The following is a 13,337-nucleotide window of genomic DNA, read 5'->3' on the forward strand; positions in this document are numbered from 1 at the left end:
ATTACTCTCCCTGTTTTATATTTTCTGTTCTCTTGCTGTCCAGGTAAGCAGGGTGGTGCTGAGAGTGCCACAGTTGAGCTGGATCAGCCTGACACAGCGCCAGAGAGCTCTGAGAATGAACCTGCTGCCACTGGCTCACCAAAAGTACAAAGCACTGCTGCCCCACCGGTGGAGCAGTCGGAGCTAGTGAAGCAGGAGATGCTGGTGCAGTACCTGAAGGATGCTTACAGCTTCGCCCTCAAAATTGAAGAGGCCATCAATGTCATCAGCAAAATGATGTATGAAACTGCTGTTTCTGGTAAGTCTCTGTTCTGCCTGCAAAAACTTCTGTAATGCAAGTGCGGAGTCTGTCCTTGTTGCCTACTGTGGATCAGCCACTAGTCTAGGCTTCCGCTCTTGTGTAAACATTCCATGCTGTGGGAGTAGGGCGGCACCTGATGGTAATATCCTCATATAAAATAAGAGATGTTTAGAAAAATTATACATTCTCTTCTGCGAGAGACATTTTTTTTTGTAGGTTACTGATAATTATACCGCTTTACTTAAGTTTATGAAATATTACACTGCAGGCATGAATGATGCAGGTCCAGGAATGTAGAAAATGTATAAGTACATATAGTTAAAGGCTCCAGCTATTTGTATTTATTTGGGATTTCTATAGCTATTTGTTTTTATTTGGGATTTATATAGTTCTTTACTCCAAAGCGCTGTACACAAAACACTTGCAGTAAAATAAAATGGAAATTTGAATACTATACAAAATGTACATTATTTACATGAGGAACTCAAAAGATGGTTCGTGAGATCAGTACGAAATAATGAGTAGTAGGTAATAGAGCACGGAGAAAGAGGAAGAATGTTCTAGTGCAAGGGAGCAAGCAAGGAAAAGGAACAAAATCGGGATTGTGCAGATAATAAGAATTGACTCAGCGGGCAACGAGCGAGAGGGACGATAAAAAAATTAGATGAAAAAAGGGAAGACTCACAACCATAGAGAGATTTGAAAACCACCAGAGGAAATTTTTATTTAAGGCAAGAATGAAAGGAGAGCCATCAAGTCAGGATAAGGACAAAGAGAATCACAGGGTACAAGTAAGAGAGAATCATGAGGCAGAAGTAAACCTATTGTGAAAATAAAGGCAGATTTAAGCAGGACTAAGCGTGAGACGGGTAGTCCAAAAGGTATGGAAGAACAATAGAACAGACATGAAAAAATAAGAGGAGACCTAAAGTTTAGTCGATTCAGTCTTGAACAGTCTAGATGTATGATTTTTGAAAAGGTGGAAACAATAAGAACGTGAAATTATAGAAATGTGGTGGGAAAAGGAAAGGTCAGACTTGAGATATGGGCCAAGATTGCCCGCAGCATTAGAGATGGGAAGTAACGTAGGTAGAAAAGAAATAGAAGTAGGGAGGGTAAGGCGAAGGAATATAATTAGCGGGGGGAAAAGAGGACGTCAGTTTTAGTAGCGTTCAAGACAAGAAAATCATCAGCCATCCAAGACTTGTTTGCTAAAAGTCAAGATGTAAGATTATCATGAATAGAAGAAAGGGACAAAAAAAGCTAGGTGGTATCAGCATAGAAATGAGCTATCCCAAACGAGGAAATAAAAGCAGCAAGGGGAGAAGTGTAGAGACAAAAAAGAAATGGCACACACTCAGTAGGGCTATGCCACTAAAAATTGGTTGGGGGACTTTCACTGTTTACCCCGAAATGGTCAAGGAACACTTTCGTCACTTGGAAGTGGGAAGGGTATGCCCAGACGTGGGTCCCTTGCCTGCTGGGCCTAGAGACCCAAGCTACTCCTCACTGATGACGCCTAACAAGGCTGAAACATGTCTGGGGATGCTTGTGGTCTTGTGCAAAAGGGATGTGACCTAGCAGTTCGGGCTGGACTACCCCTTTGGGGGTGGGACCAAGCCTGATTTGCATATGGTTTTTCCCCTTTTGTAATGGCTTGGCAGGCGAAGAACGATGGTCTGGAGGGTTGCCCAAAGCAATGCCAGAGGTCAAGATTTATTCTAAACCTTCCAGCCATCAACTCTTTTGTTTTGCTATGTACAATATATACAGTTGGTACTGATCTTAGTCCATCTATTCAAAGTATGTACAATAAATGCAGTAGGGACTGAGCTTAGTTTATTTGAGGATTCCCTTCTCCAGAAGCCAACTAATGACTAATCTTCTGAACAATTGGAAGGATTTGGTCAATTTAATACTCAGTGGCAGGGTGTTCCAGAGTTGAGGGGCGAGGACAGTAAAGCTTGAGCCCCCCCGCTCTTTTGGCGGTGAATCTGGGCACGGTGAGGCAGAGAGTATTGGATGTGTTTTTCAACAACCTGCTGAATATAGAGGGGCGGTTGACCGAGTGGAGGACTGTTTTTGGCTTGCAAAAGAGGCCTTTAAGGAATGTATCTTGATATCAAACAGAGTTCAGGGACTCCTGGTGGTTAGAATCCAGATCAAAGAAAACTTGATTTTCTTCCACTGGGTTATAATCAGTCTATTGGAATCCTGCGGTGACTTCTCTCAGAATTTTTCTCTGATATATTGGTTGAAGTCTTCTCTCATTTCTTTCGGCTGAACTGATAATACTGGGTGACTTGAACTTGCAGTGTATTAGCACAAATGTATTATCCCTTCCTCTTAAAAAAAATCACTGAATGGATGTGTTTGGGATGAGTTTGACTGAATGGGAGCTAACTATGCTAAATGGGAATGTGACGGGAGATATCCCATTTGTACCATCTTGGGAGAGAGGTAATGCCTTTTCAACTATTGATTATGTGTATGTCTCTAGGAATATCTTTAAGAAAGGTTTAACTTTCAAACTGGCTCATACTCAAGATAGTGCCCACGCTATGCTGGATTTTGTTATAAGAACTAAAGATATCTCATCAAATCTGCAGTACTCTCACTCTCAAAGTGAATATAGCGGGTAACCGAGTTGTGAAATTTGAAAAAGGGGGCCAAACATTAAATGACAATCTGGGAAGAGTTATTAGGCAGACATCTGCTTCCCAATTGATAGAACAGTGTAAACCTAGTAATTATATCGGCTTTTTGTGGGAAATGGTAAGCCTAACAAACATAAACACTGCTTCGACAATCAAATTTATGAAAGAAAGAAGCAATTAAGAGCCAAAAAATATAGAATTAAAAAAACAGTAAAAAATGAGGAGGACTGCTTTAGACCAAATTAAACTAATAACCTATATAAGAACTGGGTCAAATGCCATAGGCTAATGCTGTTGTACAGAGATGTTGAAGGCTCTATCCCTGCACAATTCTAAACTTCTGGACAATTGTCAATTCAGCACAATCTTCTATGGATTCCACCTAAGCATCAGTGATTGACGAGAAAGCATGGGTGGCTCATTTTCTGAAGGTATATGCTCCTATTATTTCCGAACCCTACTACTCCCATCAAGAGCTAAACTGGACACTGCAGTTTGAGGTAGAAGACATTGAGCGCTTCATAAAGAAATCTTCCAGCTCAAGAGCGCCAGGGCCAAATGGCTTATCAAATTCAGTTCTAAAAAATAATTAATCAGTTTGGGCTATAATACTCTGGATTCCTAGAGAGGTGATCATATCCCAATCTATAAAAAAGGCGATCGCAATTTGGCAATCAATTATAGACCAATATTATTACTGGATGCAGATGGCCAAATTTTCAGTGGGTTCGTTTTGATGGAATTGGAGAGCTGGGCTCTAACGGCATAATTCCTAGGGAACAGACGGGCTTTAGGAGAGGTCTATCAACTTCCCTGAATATATTAATTCTTACCTGCATTATGTCATCGGCCAAAGCAGGCACTCCGCTCTTTGCTGCCTGGGTTGATCTCTCCCAAGCTTTTGACACCATAAACAGGAATAAGCTACGGTACAAACAAACAAAAATGGGGTCTACCTGACGGCTTGCTAAATATTCTTATTCATTTGCATCAAGGTTTCGTCCTCAGAGTTAGTTTCTACTGCTATTGAGACAGAGAGACAGAGAGGGGGGTTCTCCAGTGCTGTTTATTGGCTCCTTTCCTGTTTGTTTATGGCAGATTTTTCTCAATGGCTGTTGGAAAAGGGTCTGGTGGTCCCTAGGATTGGAACGGGTAAAACCTCATGGCTGGCCTATGCAGACGATATTATGGTGATGGATCACACCCAAGTCGGACTTCAGCGGCTACTGACAGCCCTAGCTGAATATGCTAATTTGAATGACCTGGCTATAAATCCAGCAAAGTCTAAGATTGTAATTTTCAAACATCCTCATAGAATAACTAAACCGTATGTATGGCATGTGAACAACATAACTGTTCCTACATATAAAGTGGTGACCTATCTGGGGTGTCAGATTTCGTCCTATCCCTCCATGTCTCATCTTTCAACAACTATTGAGCCCAAACAAAGAAAGCTGGGTGCGCAAATGAAGAGAGTGTACTTAAGTACTGTAGATTCTCCTTGATACCATTGATTAAATTCTATGTAGGGAAGGTTCTTCCATCTATCATCTATGGCTTAGAGTGCTATCTGCAGGCTTTTGATGTCAACTGGGATAAAATGGAGAGCCAGTTATGGAAAAATGTATTTGTTTTGCCAAACTGTATACCAATTCCATGTGTACGATATGAGCTAGGCCTTGGATCTCTGTCAGTAATGGAATGGAAATGGTTGAGTCTATATAGACTGATTTTGTGCCCTCAGAAAGCACCTCTATATGTTGAAGTGGCAAATCCGATGAAAATGAATGATAACATCTTTCTCAACAGTTTCAGATCTTTTTGCAATAACATATTAGTAGCGGAAGACACTTCAATTAATACTCCAATTCAGAATCCTTTAAAGGTAAAGGAATCTGTAAAGTGTATGGATTGGATCAGAACTATTGCCAAGATGAGAGCGTCCAAACTATCGGAATCTTGGACGCAAATTGACAAACCTATCCGATCCTTTCTGGGATGTCTGGAAAAAATTGCAAATCCAAGAGCCAGATCTAATTTCTTAAGATTTAGGCTAAATCTGGTTCTGTTTGGATCGACCGCACATTAGAGATCCAATAGCCTTCCCCTCTAATATCTGTGATAGATGTGGCGAGGGTGTAAAGCAAACCACGGTCCATCTGCTGTCAGAATGCATGGGAATGTGGCCTCCTAGACTGAAGATTTCAAAGATTTGTGCATAATCCGAAATGTTTTAATTCAAATCTGTTTTGGGAAAGATTGTCACAAGGCCAAGACACTTTTCTTACTTATAAAGTAACATGTTTTTTGAATGATCTGAAATTAATTGGAAATGTGACCTAGAAGATTCTTTTTTTTTTTTGTGCGTTTTGATAACGTTTCGATTTTCTAGGTATCGTTTTTGTGTTGGCGGTTCTGATTGGTTTTGTTGCTCTTTACATTTCATCCTTTTAAAAATGCTTAATCTGCTTTGGTAAAAAGTTTTTGTTTGCAATGTTCGTCTGTGTAAAAATTCAAAATGTTGACTAATATAACAATAAAAAATGTTTTAAAAAAAAAACAAAAACAGCATCCAAATTGTGTGCATCTGGAAGTGTTTAAACTAGGAAACTATTTTTTTTTAAAAGTTGACCTGTTTTTGTTATTGGCTATTAAAAACCTTTTCCCTTTGCACTAATAAATAAGGTTGAGTTCTCCGAGTTCTACTTGGCCATTGGTTTTACCTGGCCGCAATGGCAGCCATGGTGGATCCATGATGCATTTGTGCATTGTACTTTTGCCATGTGCATGTGTGTCTGGTCTCCCCTATTATAGTGGAAGTGCATCCAACGCTAGATGGCACTTCTTGTCTCGTTGCTAACTCCTTAAATGCGGAGTAGACCCACATGCATCCTCCCTCCTCACCCTCCACGTTTCCTGACATCTCCCAACTATTTGCAGAGAAGGACCATAAATGTCCTTCCTCACCTCTTTGTTGTGTCTCCTTCGCTTGTCCTCCCTCGACCACTCTCCCCATCTTCCTCCTCAGCAGGCGTACTGCGCCATCCCAGTGCTCCACATCCAACATGTACAGGTGAATGACCACACATGCACAAAACTGCCACATCTCTTAACCACACAATTGGCCATGCGAGAAAGGACCTGCAGGAACGCAGGACTATTCCTCCAAGGCCACTCCATGTGGGGTGTTGCTTGCATCTATTAAATTTACACTTTGCATACGAGAATTGACCTAAGGGGAATATTATTACATATTCATAGTGTATCGGATACTACTGATCCATAACTCCGTTCTGGAAGATTCACACAATAACCTTACCAACACTATTTTCTTTATTGTAACTACAATTGCAGGTAGTAACGTAACCTCTTTCAGAAAAGGGGGAGTTAAAAGGATGACACTGGGCGAGTGCCCCGTTGAGTGGCGTTTGGCTTTCTTTGCCGTTCCACTTTGCGGTAAAGCACTTAGCGGGGAGATCCCCATTGGACACCGCTACCTCATGTAGCCCGTATAACACACACACTTGATGAAATAACCACAGACAACTTTTGTAAAGTTCTTTGGAATAGATAAGGTCACAGGTTTATTTGGAGCAAACAATAACTTTGGGACGGTCCCAGCCACATCTTGCATACAGTCAGTTACTACCAGGCGAACACTGGTTACCCCAGTAGGACAATGTCCCATATCTGCCACTGGCACAAGCTGACAATGCTTCTGGTTACTACCAGGAGAACACTGGTTACTACCAGTAGGACACTGTCCCATATATGCCACAGGCACAAGCTGCAACGCTTCTGGTTCTACCAGGAGAACACCGGTTACTACCAGTAGGACACTTAGGGGCACTGATAAGGAGGTTGCTGGCCTAAAGCCCTAAGGGAAGTCGGTGCCCGTCGAAGGATTTGGCTCGAGCCCGGCCAACCTGAGCCGCTGCCGCCGAAGCTGCAGCGTGATCGTCCCTCATTGGCTAGGACCGTCCCGATACTCTGCCTGTAACACAAAGAAGAAAATTAGGAACAAATCGCACAACACAATACAATTAATTTTACCACTTTCTTTAATATATCACGATTTCTACCTGAGTATTTTTGTCGGTGATACGAACGCCTCACCCTGATCCTACCAACCATTTTATTTACTTCAAGAAGATCTGCACCGCTTAATGCCAAACTCCCATGTCCTCTGACCTTTTATCATATCGCACTCTGACTTTTACTTGCATCTGGTGTGGGTGGGTGGGTATCATCACACGGGGGGGGGGAGCTGCTGGGCTTAAGGACTGATTGCCCGCAGCTCCCGCCCTTCTAAGCGTCCCCAGCGAAACCCGACCGGAAGCCTGGTCCCTGGGGACGCCTCCTCCGCCTAAGGAGGAAGAGTAGAGGGTAGACCAACCCCCGGAAGGGGGTGGCCAGAGGGCACAGCCCGCTATGTAGGCTGTCCCTCTAGCTCCCCCTACGGGGGCCGGTCAGCCTCTTAGCGGGGAGATCCCCATTGGACACCCCCACCTAATGTAGCCCGTATAACACACACACACTTGATGAAATAACCACAGACAACTTTTGTAAGGTTCTTTGGAATAGATAAGGTCACAGGTTTATTTGGAGCAAACCATAAACTTGGGACGGTCCCAGCAACATCTTACATACAGTCAGTTACTACCAGGCGAACACTGGTTACCCCAGTAGGACACTGTCCCATATCTGCCACTGGCACAAGCTGTCAATGCTTCTGGTTACTACCAGGAGAACACTGGTTACTACCAGTAGGACACTGTCCCATATATGCCACAGGCACAAGCTGCAACGCTTCTGGTTCTACCAGGAGAACACCGGTTACTACCAGTAGGACACTTAGGGGCACTGATAAGGAGGTTGCTGGCCTAAAGCCCTAAGGGAAGTCGGTGCCCGTCGAAGGATTTGGCTCGAGCCCGGCCAACCTGAGCCGCTGCCGCCGAAGCTGCAGCGTGAACGTCCCTCATTGGCTAGGACCGTCCCGATACTCGCCACGCTTTGGGGCTGGTTTTCGCTGCCCCCAATGCCCCCATACCTTTGCTCCCTTTTGTCCTAACTCTGCCCTACCACATTTACTCATACCCTAAACCTAATCAATTCATCCTGCTTCCTTGGCAACCAGCCCGAGACTGCTGTATCCTACCGTTGAACCATCATTCCCCCTAGGTGACACCTGGAGATCAGTCTAGGCCGAAAAAATGCCCGACTCCCCGTGGGTTGCACATGTTTCCACTTCGAGTCCAATGATCACTTTGTGTGAACCCCCCCATCTAGGGGGGGGAGGGGGCTCTGACTGGGGCCATACTTGGCCCACCCTTTCACCTGATTTTGTCTCTGGAGATCCGTGCTGGCATGCTAGGTGCCCTGTAACCCTTGTCGGTGGCCCAGGACTAATTAGACACTGGTCCCTGGTAGCCCAAGACTACCTAATTACTGTTACCATTGAAGGGCAATGTGACGCAACAGCCCCTGGCACTGTGCACCGGCCTGTTTGTCCAGACCCTCAAACGCACACCTCTGCCGTTCCAATCTCAATGCCACTGCGCCGTCACCGGTCCTCCCGTTTGCCAGTACCTTGTGGCAGTGTTACCAGCTTGCCCCCTTTACGAGGCCATAGTGCTGTGTTGCTGGCTGGACATTCGAGTTGTACATCCCCACACCTTTAACTTATCCTTGTATGTTTTATCCTGCATGCATGCCCCCATCTAAGTCTTACCATAGCCATGTATCGTGTGGGAAACCACCGGCTTACCCAGTACCACATCTTTCAAGGTCCCGAGGGACGGGTTAATGGCCAGACCCTACTTGCACACAAGCCAACATTTCCAAATATTCAGGGAAGGTATGCCCCCCTCAGTTGCCTCCGGAGATCCGTGCTGGCACGATAGGTGCCCCATAACACTTGCCGGTGGCCCAGGACTAACGATTCACTGGTACCATTGAAGGCCAATGTGGCCCACCTGTGTACAGGTCTGTTGGTCCAGACCCTCAAATCGCACATCTCCGTCATTTCAATTGTCAGTGCACCTGCGCCATCCTCCGGTCTTACCGTTTGCATGCGCTAGTTAATGGCCAGGCCCTAACCTGCACATATCAGAATTTCCCTTTCACATGGAACGTATGCCACCATCAAGTCTTACCACGGCATGTACCTTGTGGGAGTGTCCCACTGCTTACCAACCTGTCGGTCTCATTATGCCATGTTCCTGCCGTTTTCCTGGGGCCAGACCAAGGTGGTCTTTGACTCCTCAAATTGTCTCTGTTCCCTATGATAATACATAATCACATACTGTTATTACCACAGTTACTACACCATCCCTTACTACATGAGAGTCCCCCATCACAACCCCCCTGTATTAAATGCCGTGTCCCGCAGACCCTACCCTAACACTGTTGGAAAACCCCCCACGTTGATAGAAAAACACCCAGCTAAGAACTGCACTGCATGGCTTCAACCGGAATTGGGCAGCCATACCTACTCAACTTTGGATGGTTTTGGTTGAGCCATAAAGTGGTGTGCCCAGTGTGGAGTGGGCCATCGTAGCGGATGGCCGTCCCTACCTTTTGTTTCACTCCTTCAGTATCAACCCTCTCGCCGAAGGGTGGTGCAAATTGTTGATGATTACCCCTGACAACATTCGTGCCGCACCCCATAAAAACCTTATGCTCCAACTTTGGCAGAAAAAGAAAAGTTAGCTGAATGCGTCTGAAGCTGGGGCCATATGGGCCACTTGCGGCACCGCCAGCGGGACATCACACTTCCCCAAGGTTGCTGTGCACCTGTGGTGCAGGAACCATACAAACCATGTTTCACCCGCTTGCTGCCCACTTAAGATATCCAGACTCCTCACCGCGTGGTCTTTATTTACCTTCCTCCTTATACATCCATGATATGATAGGTTAATTATAACGCGCTTGGAGGTTAATGAGCGCGGACCCGTGCTCATCCTTAAACCGAGGCGCGGCGGCCAGGCAACTCTGATACAATGCCAAATATTTAATCTGACACAAACGTACCCGTGGCATTTCTTCCCTACTGGCGGCGGCCAAGCAACACAGATAATGTGACATTTTTCAGTTATAACACGGTAAGTTCCGCCTGACTTGCTGCAGCCAAGCGGCCGCCCGCAACAAGTATAGCAAAACGAAAGCCAACGTTATATAATTAACCCAACGTCCAAGCACTCCTTGGTATTGAAACTGCTGCCCGGTGGCCCCGCTCATAAATGGCCCGGTATGTCAGTATTTTCTTGCCCAATCGCCCTGTGGATTACCACCGTATTGGAAATATAATGGTACAAGATGACCGCAGCGAGGCATCTTGTTCACTTGACCATGTTCGCAATCCTATGAACTGCATTGGTGTTCTATTTTGGCGGCAACGCTGTTTCACTTAACAAGCCTGTGTTTGGTGCACAAGGGCACACGGGGGAGCTGCTGGGCTTAAGGACTGATTGCCCGCAGCTCCCGCCCTTATAAGCGTCCCCAGTGAAACCCGACCGGAAGCCTGGTCCCTGGGGACGCCTCCTCTGCCTAAGGAGGAAGAGTAGAGGGTAGACCAACCCCCGGAAGGGGGTGGCCAGAGGAGACAGCCCGCTATGTAGGCTGTCCCTCTAGCGCCCCCTACGGGGGCAAGTCAGCCTCTTACTCTGACAATGAAGATTCCCCCTGCTAATAGCGCAGGGAGCTCTTGATTCTATTAAAGACAAGGAGGCGAGCATTATGCTTCATCTTCTCATTTATTTGTTCTCCAGCAGTTTCAACAAAATAAATAAAATAAACATTTTTTTTTTTTCAAACTTCCTTTAAAAACTTAATTTCCCCATCAACCCTAGGTCCCTGTTCCCAGTGTCCTGGTCATGTGACCTAGTCCTTCCTCTTCCTGTAACCTCCTCTTCTTTGACTGCTTTTCAACTGCAATCATAACCAGTACTGAACTGTCAACTTGTTCCGGAAAGTCTCTGAACTGTAGACCTCAGCGGAAAACGATCCCTCGCCTTCTAACTTGTGATCTTGATCAACTTGTCTCGTTCTTCTCTTGAACTTCTTCAGTTGTTCTTCGAATCGTCTCCTAAGGCAGAAACAACAATACATGTTAGGGCGGCGGATACACACCCTATTCTGAGAGGAAAATCTTGTTATACATTCAGATACATAAAACAGTACATTACTTTGTCCCCCCTCAGCCTCTCCTTTGTATCTAGGACGGGAAAGTAATGCTCTCCTCCTTGTCTTTAATAGAATCAAGAGCTCCCTGCGCTATTAGCAGGGGGAATCTTCATTCTATGTCAAGACGGAGGCGAGCATTATGCTTGTTCAAAGCTTTTTACCATAGCTTCTGCTTGTGAGCTAATAGGTTTAAAGTAAAACGTTTTGAACGTATTATCACTAGCCCAATCAGCTGCTTTCAGTATATCCTGTAACATTGCACCCTGCTTCAGCGCTTTGGATGCTCCTGCTCCTCGCACTGAGTGTGCTCCAAATTTCGTCATGTCTATACCTGCTAGCGTCATAACTTCTCTAACCCACCTCGCTATGGTGGCTGTCGCTACGCTTTTATGCGGCTTCCTGCGCGGTATCAGCAATTGCGTCGTCCCCATCGGCCTTAGCTCAGCTGTCTTATGTATGTACTCTCTTATACATGCTGCCACGCACCATTTAGGATGCTCTTGCATATACGGGTACGAAATTGATGCAGAATCTGTCTTCGTCCTCCTGGCCAGATGAAAAGTCACTCCATCTGGGCCGTATACCATTCTGTCTATATCAAGGGCTCTGACATCTGCTACTCTTCTACAGGAAATCATGCACAAAAGCATTGCTAGCTTTTCTGACAGTCTGCCTAATGACAAGTATCTATTACTGGGCCAGTCTGCTAGTAGCCTTAATACTACTGTAACGTCCCATGGGGACTTGTATCTTGGCTGTGGCGGCTTCCTAAATCTAATCCCTTTTAGAAGCCTAATCACCGCTACATTCTCCCCTACTGGGGATCCCTCTATAGGGGTATGACCTGCTGATATTGCGGATCTATACACTCCAATCGTTCTATAGGCTTTGCCATCCTGCAAAAGCTCAGCTAAAAAATTCAGAATCTCTACTAAAGGGGCAGAAACGGGATGAAAACCTCTCCTCCTGCACCACCTTGACCATCTGCTCCATGCTGCGTCGTAGCTCCTTCTAGTCGACGGAGCCCATGACACTGCGATGAGACTCGCAGCCTCTGCCGAAATTCCTGGGAGATTCCAGCGTCTCCTGCTATCCTGCACGCCATCAGCGGCAGCGTCCCCTTCGCTCTCAGAGGGTGATACAACCCAACTGGGTCCGTGAGAAGGTCTTCTCTCTGTGGCAATATTCTCGGATAGTCTGCTATTAGTTCCATCAGCGCTGGAAACCATACTTGCGACTTCCATATCGGAACTACTATTATCAGACTCGCTGCCTCCCTGCGGACTTTCGTCAAAGCTCTGCTTATCATTACGAATGGTGGAAACGCATAGAGTATCTCCTCCCTCCAGTCTTGGAGGAATGCGTCTGTCCCTGTTGCTGCAGGGTCTAACCTCCAGCTGAAAAATCTGCTCTTCTGAGCGTTCAGTCTGGACGCAAACAGATCTGTGTGAATTGGTCCCTAGAGCTTTTCTATTTGTAGAAAGACTGTCCTGTCTAGTCTCCAGTCGCTGGAGTCTGTTAGATGTCTGGAGTTCCAGTCTGCCACTACATTCTGGACGCCTGGTAAATATTCTGCTATCACTGCCGTCCCGGACTCCAGACAGGAGTGCCAAAAGTCCTTGGCTATCTCTGTTAACAATCTGGACTTCGTGCCACCTAAGTGATTTATGTATCTGACTGCCGAGATGTTGTCCATCTTCAGCAGTATACAAGAATTCACTTTGTCTTTCGTGAAGGCTCTGATTGCAAAAGAGCCTGCCAATAGCTCCAGGCAGTTTATGTGCAGCTTGAGTTCCTCCGAACTCCATCTGCCTCCCGTTTGGAGCTCCCCACATCGGGCCCTCCAGCCTGCTCTGCTGGCGTCCGATTCTATCACTATGTCTGGACGATCGCCGAAAATGGCTCTGCCGTTCCATGCCTCCATGTTCTGGAGCCACCACTCTAGCTCTGTTCTGGACTCTTGGTCCAGAGGTACCTGCTGGTGATAATCGAGCCCCTGCTGCAGGTGTCTTATCTTCAGCCTCTGTAGGGCTCGATAATGCAGGGGTCCTGGAAAGATCGCCTGGATCGATGCTGCTAACAGGCCTACAATCCGTGTTATCGTTCGCAGAGATGTGGTCGGGCTGCCGAGACAGTTCCTTATCTCCCTTTTTATGTCTCTGATCTTCCTGCTCGGCAGCTCCAGGGTCGCTGTC

The 13,337-nt window shown here is 45.9% G+C and overlaps 1 protein-coding gene across 2 annotated transcripts in view; it reads left to right on the forward strand.

Moving 5' to 3' along the window:
• The window catches only part of NCAPD2 (non-SMC condensin I complex subunit D2), a 565,387-nt gene that overhangs the window by 156,086 nt on the left and 395,964 nt on the right, over positions 1 to 13,337 (forward strand). For both annotated transcript variants that reach the window (XM_069650673.1, XM_069650674.1), the window contains exon 15: positions 44 to 298. In XM_069650673.1, the coding sequence (XP_069506774.1) occupies positions 44 to 298 (255 nt within the window). The remainder of the gene's footprint in view (positions 1 to 43; positions 299 to 13,337) is intronic.

Source organism: Ambystoma mexicanum, chromosome 3p (assembly GCF_040938575.1).
Source record: "Ambystoma mexicanum isolate Mex_15411 chromosome 3p, UKY_AmexF1_1, whole genome shotgun sequence".
Taxonomy (NCBI): domain Eukaryota; kingdom Metazoa; phylum Chordata; class Amphibia; order Caudata; family Ambystomatidae; genus Ambystoma; species Ambystoma mexicanum.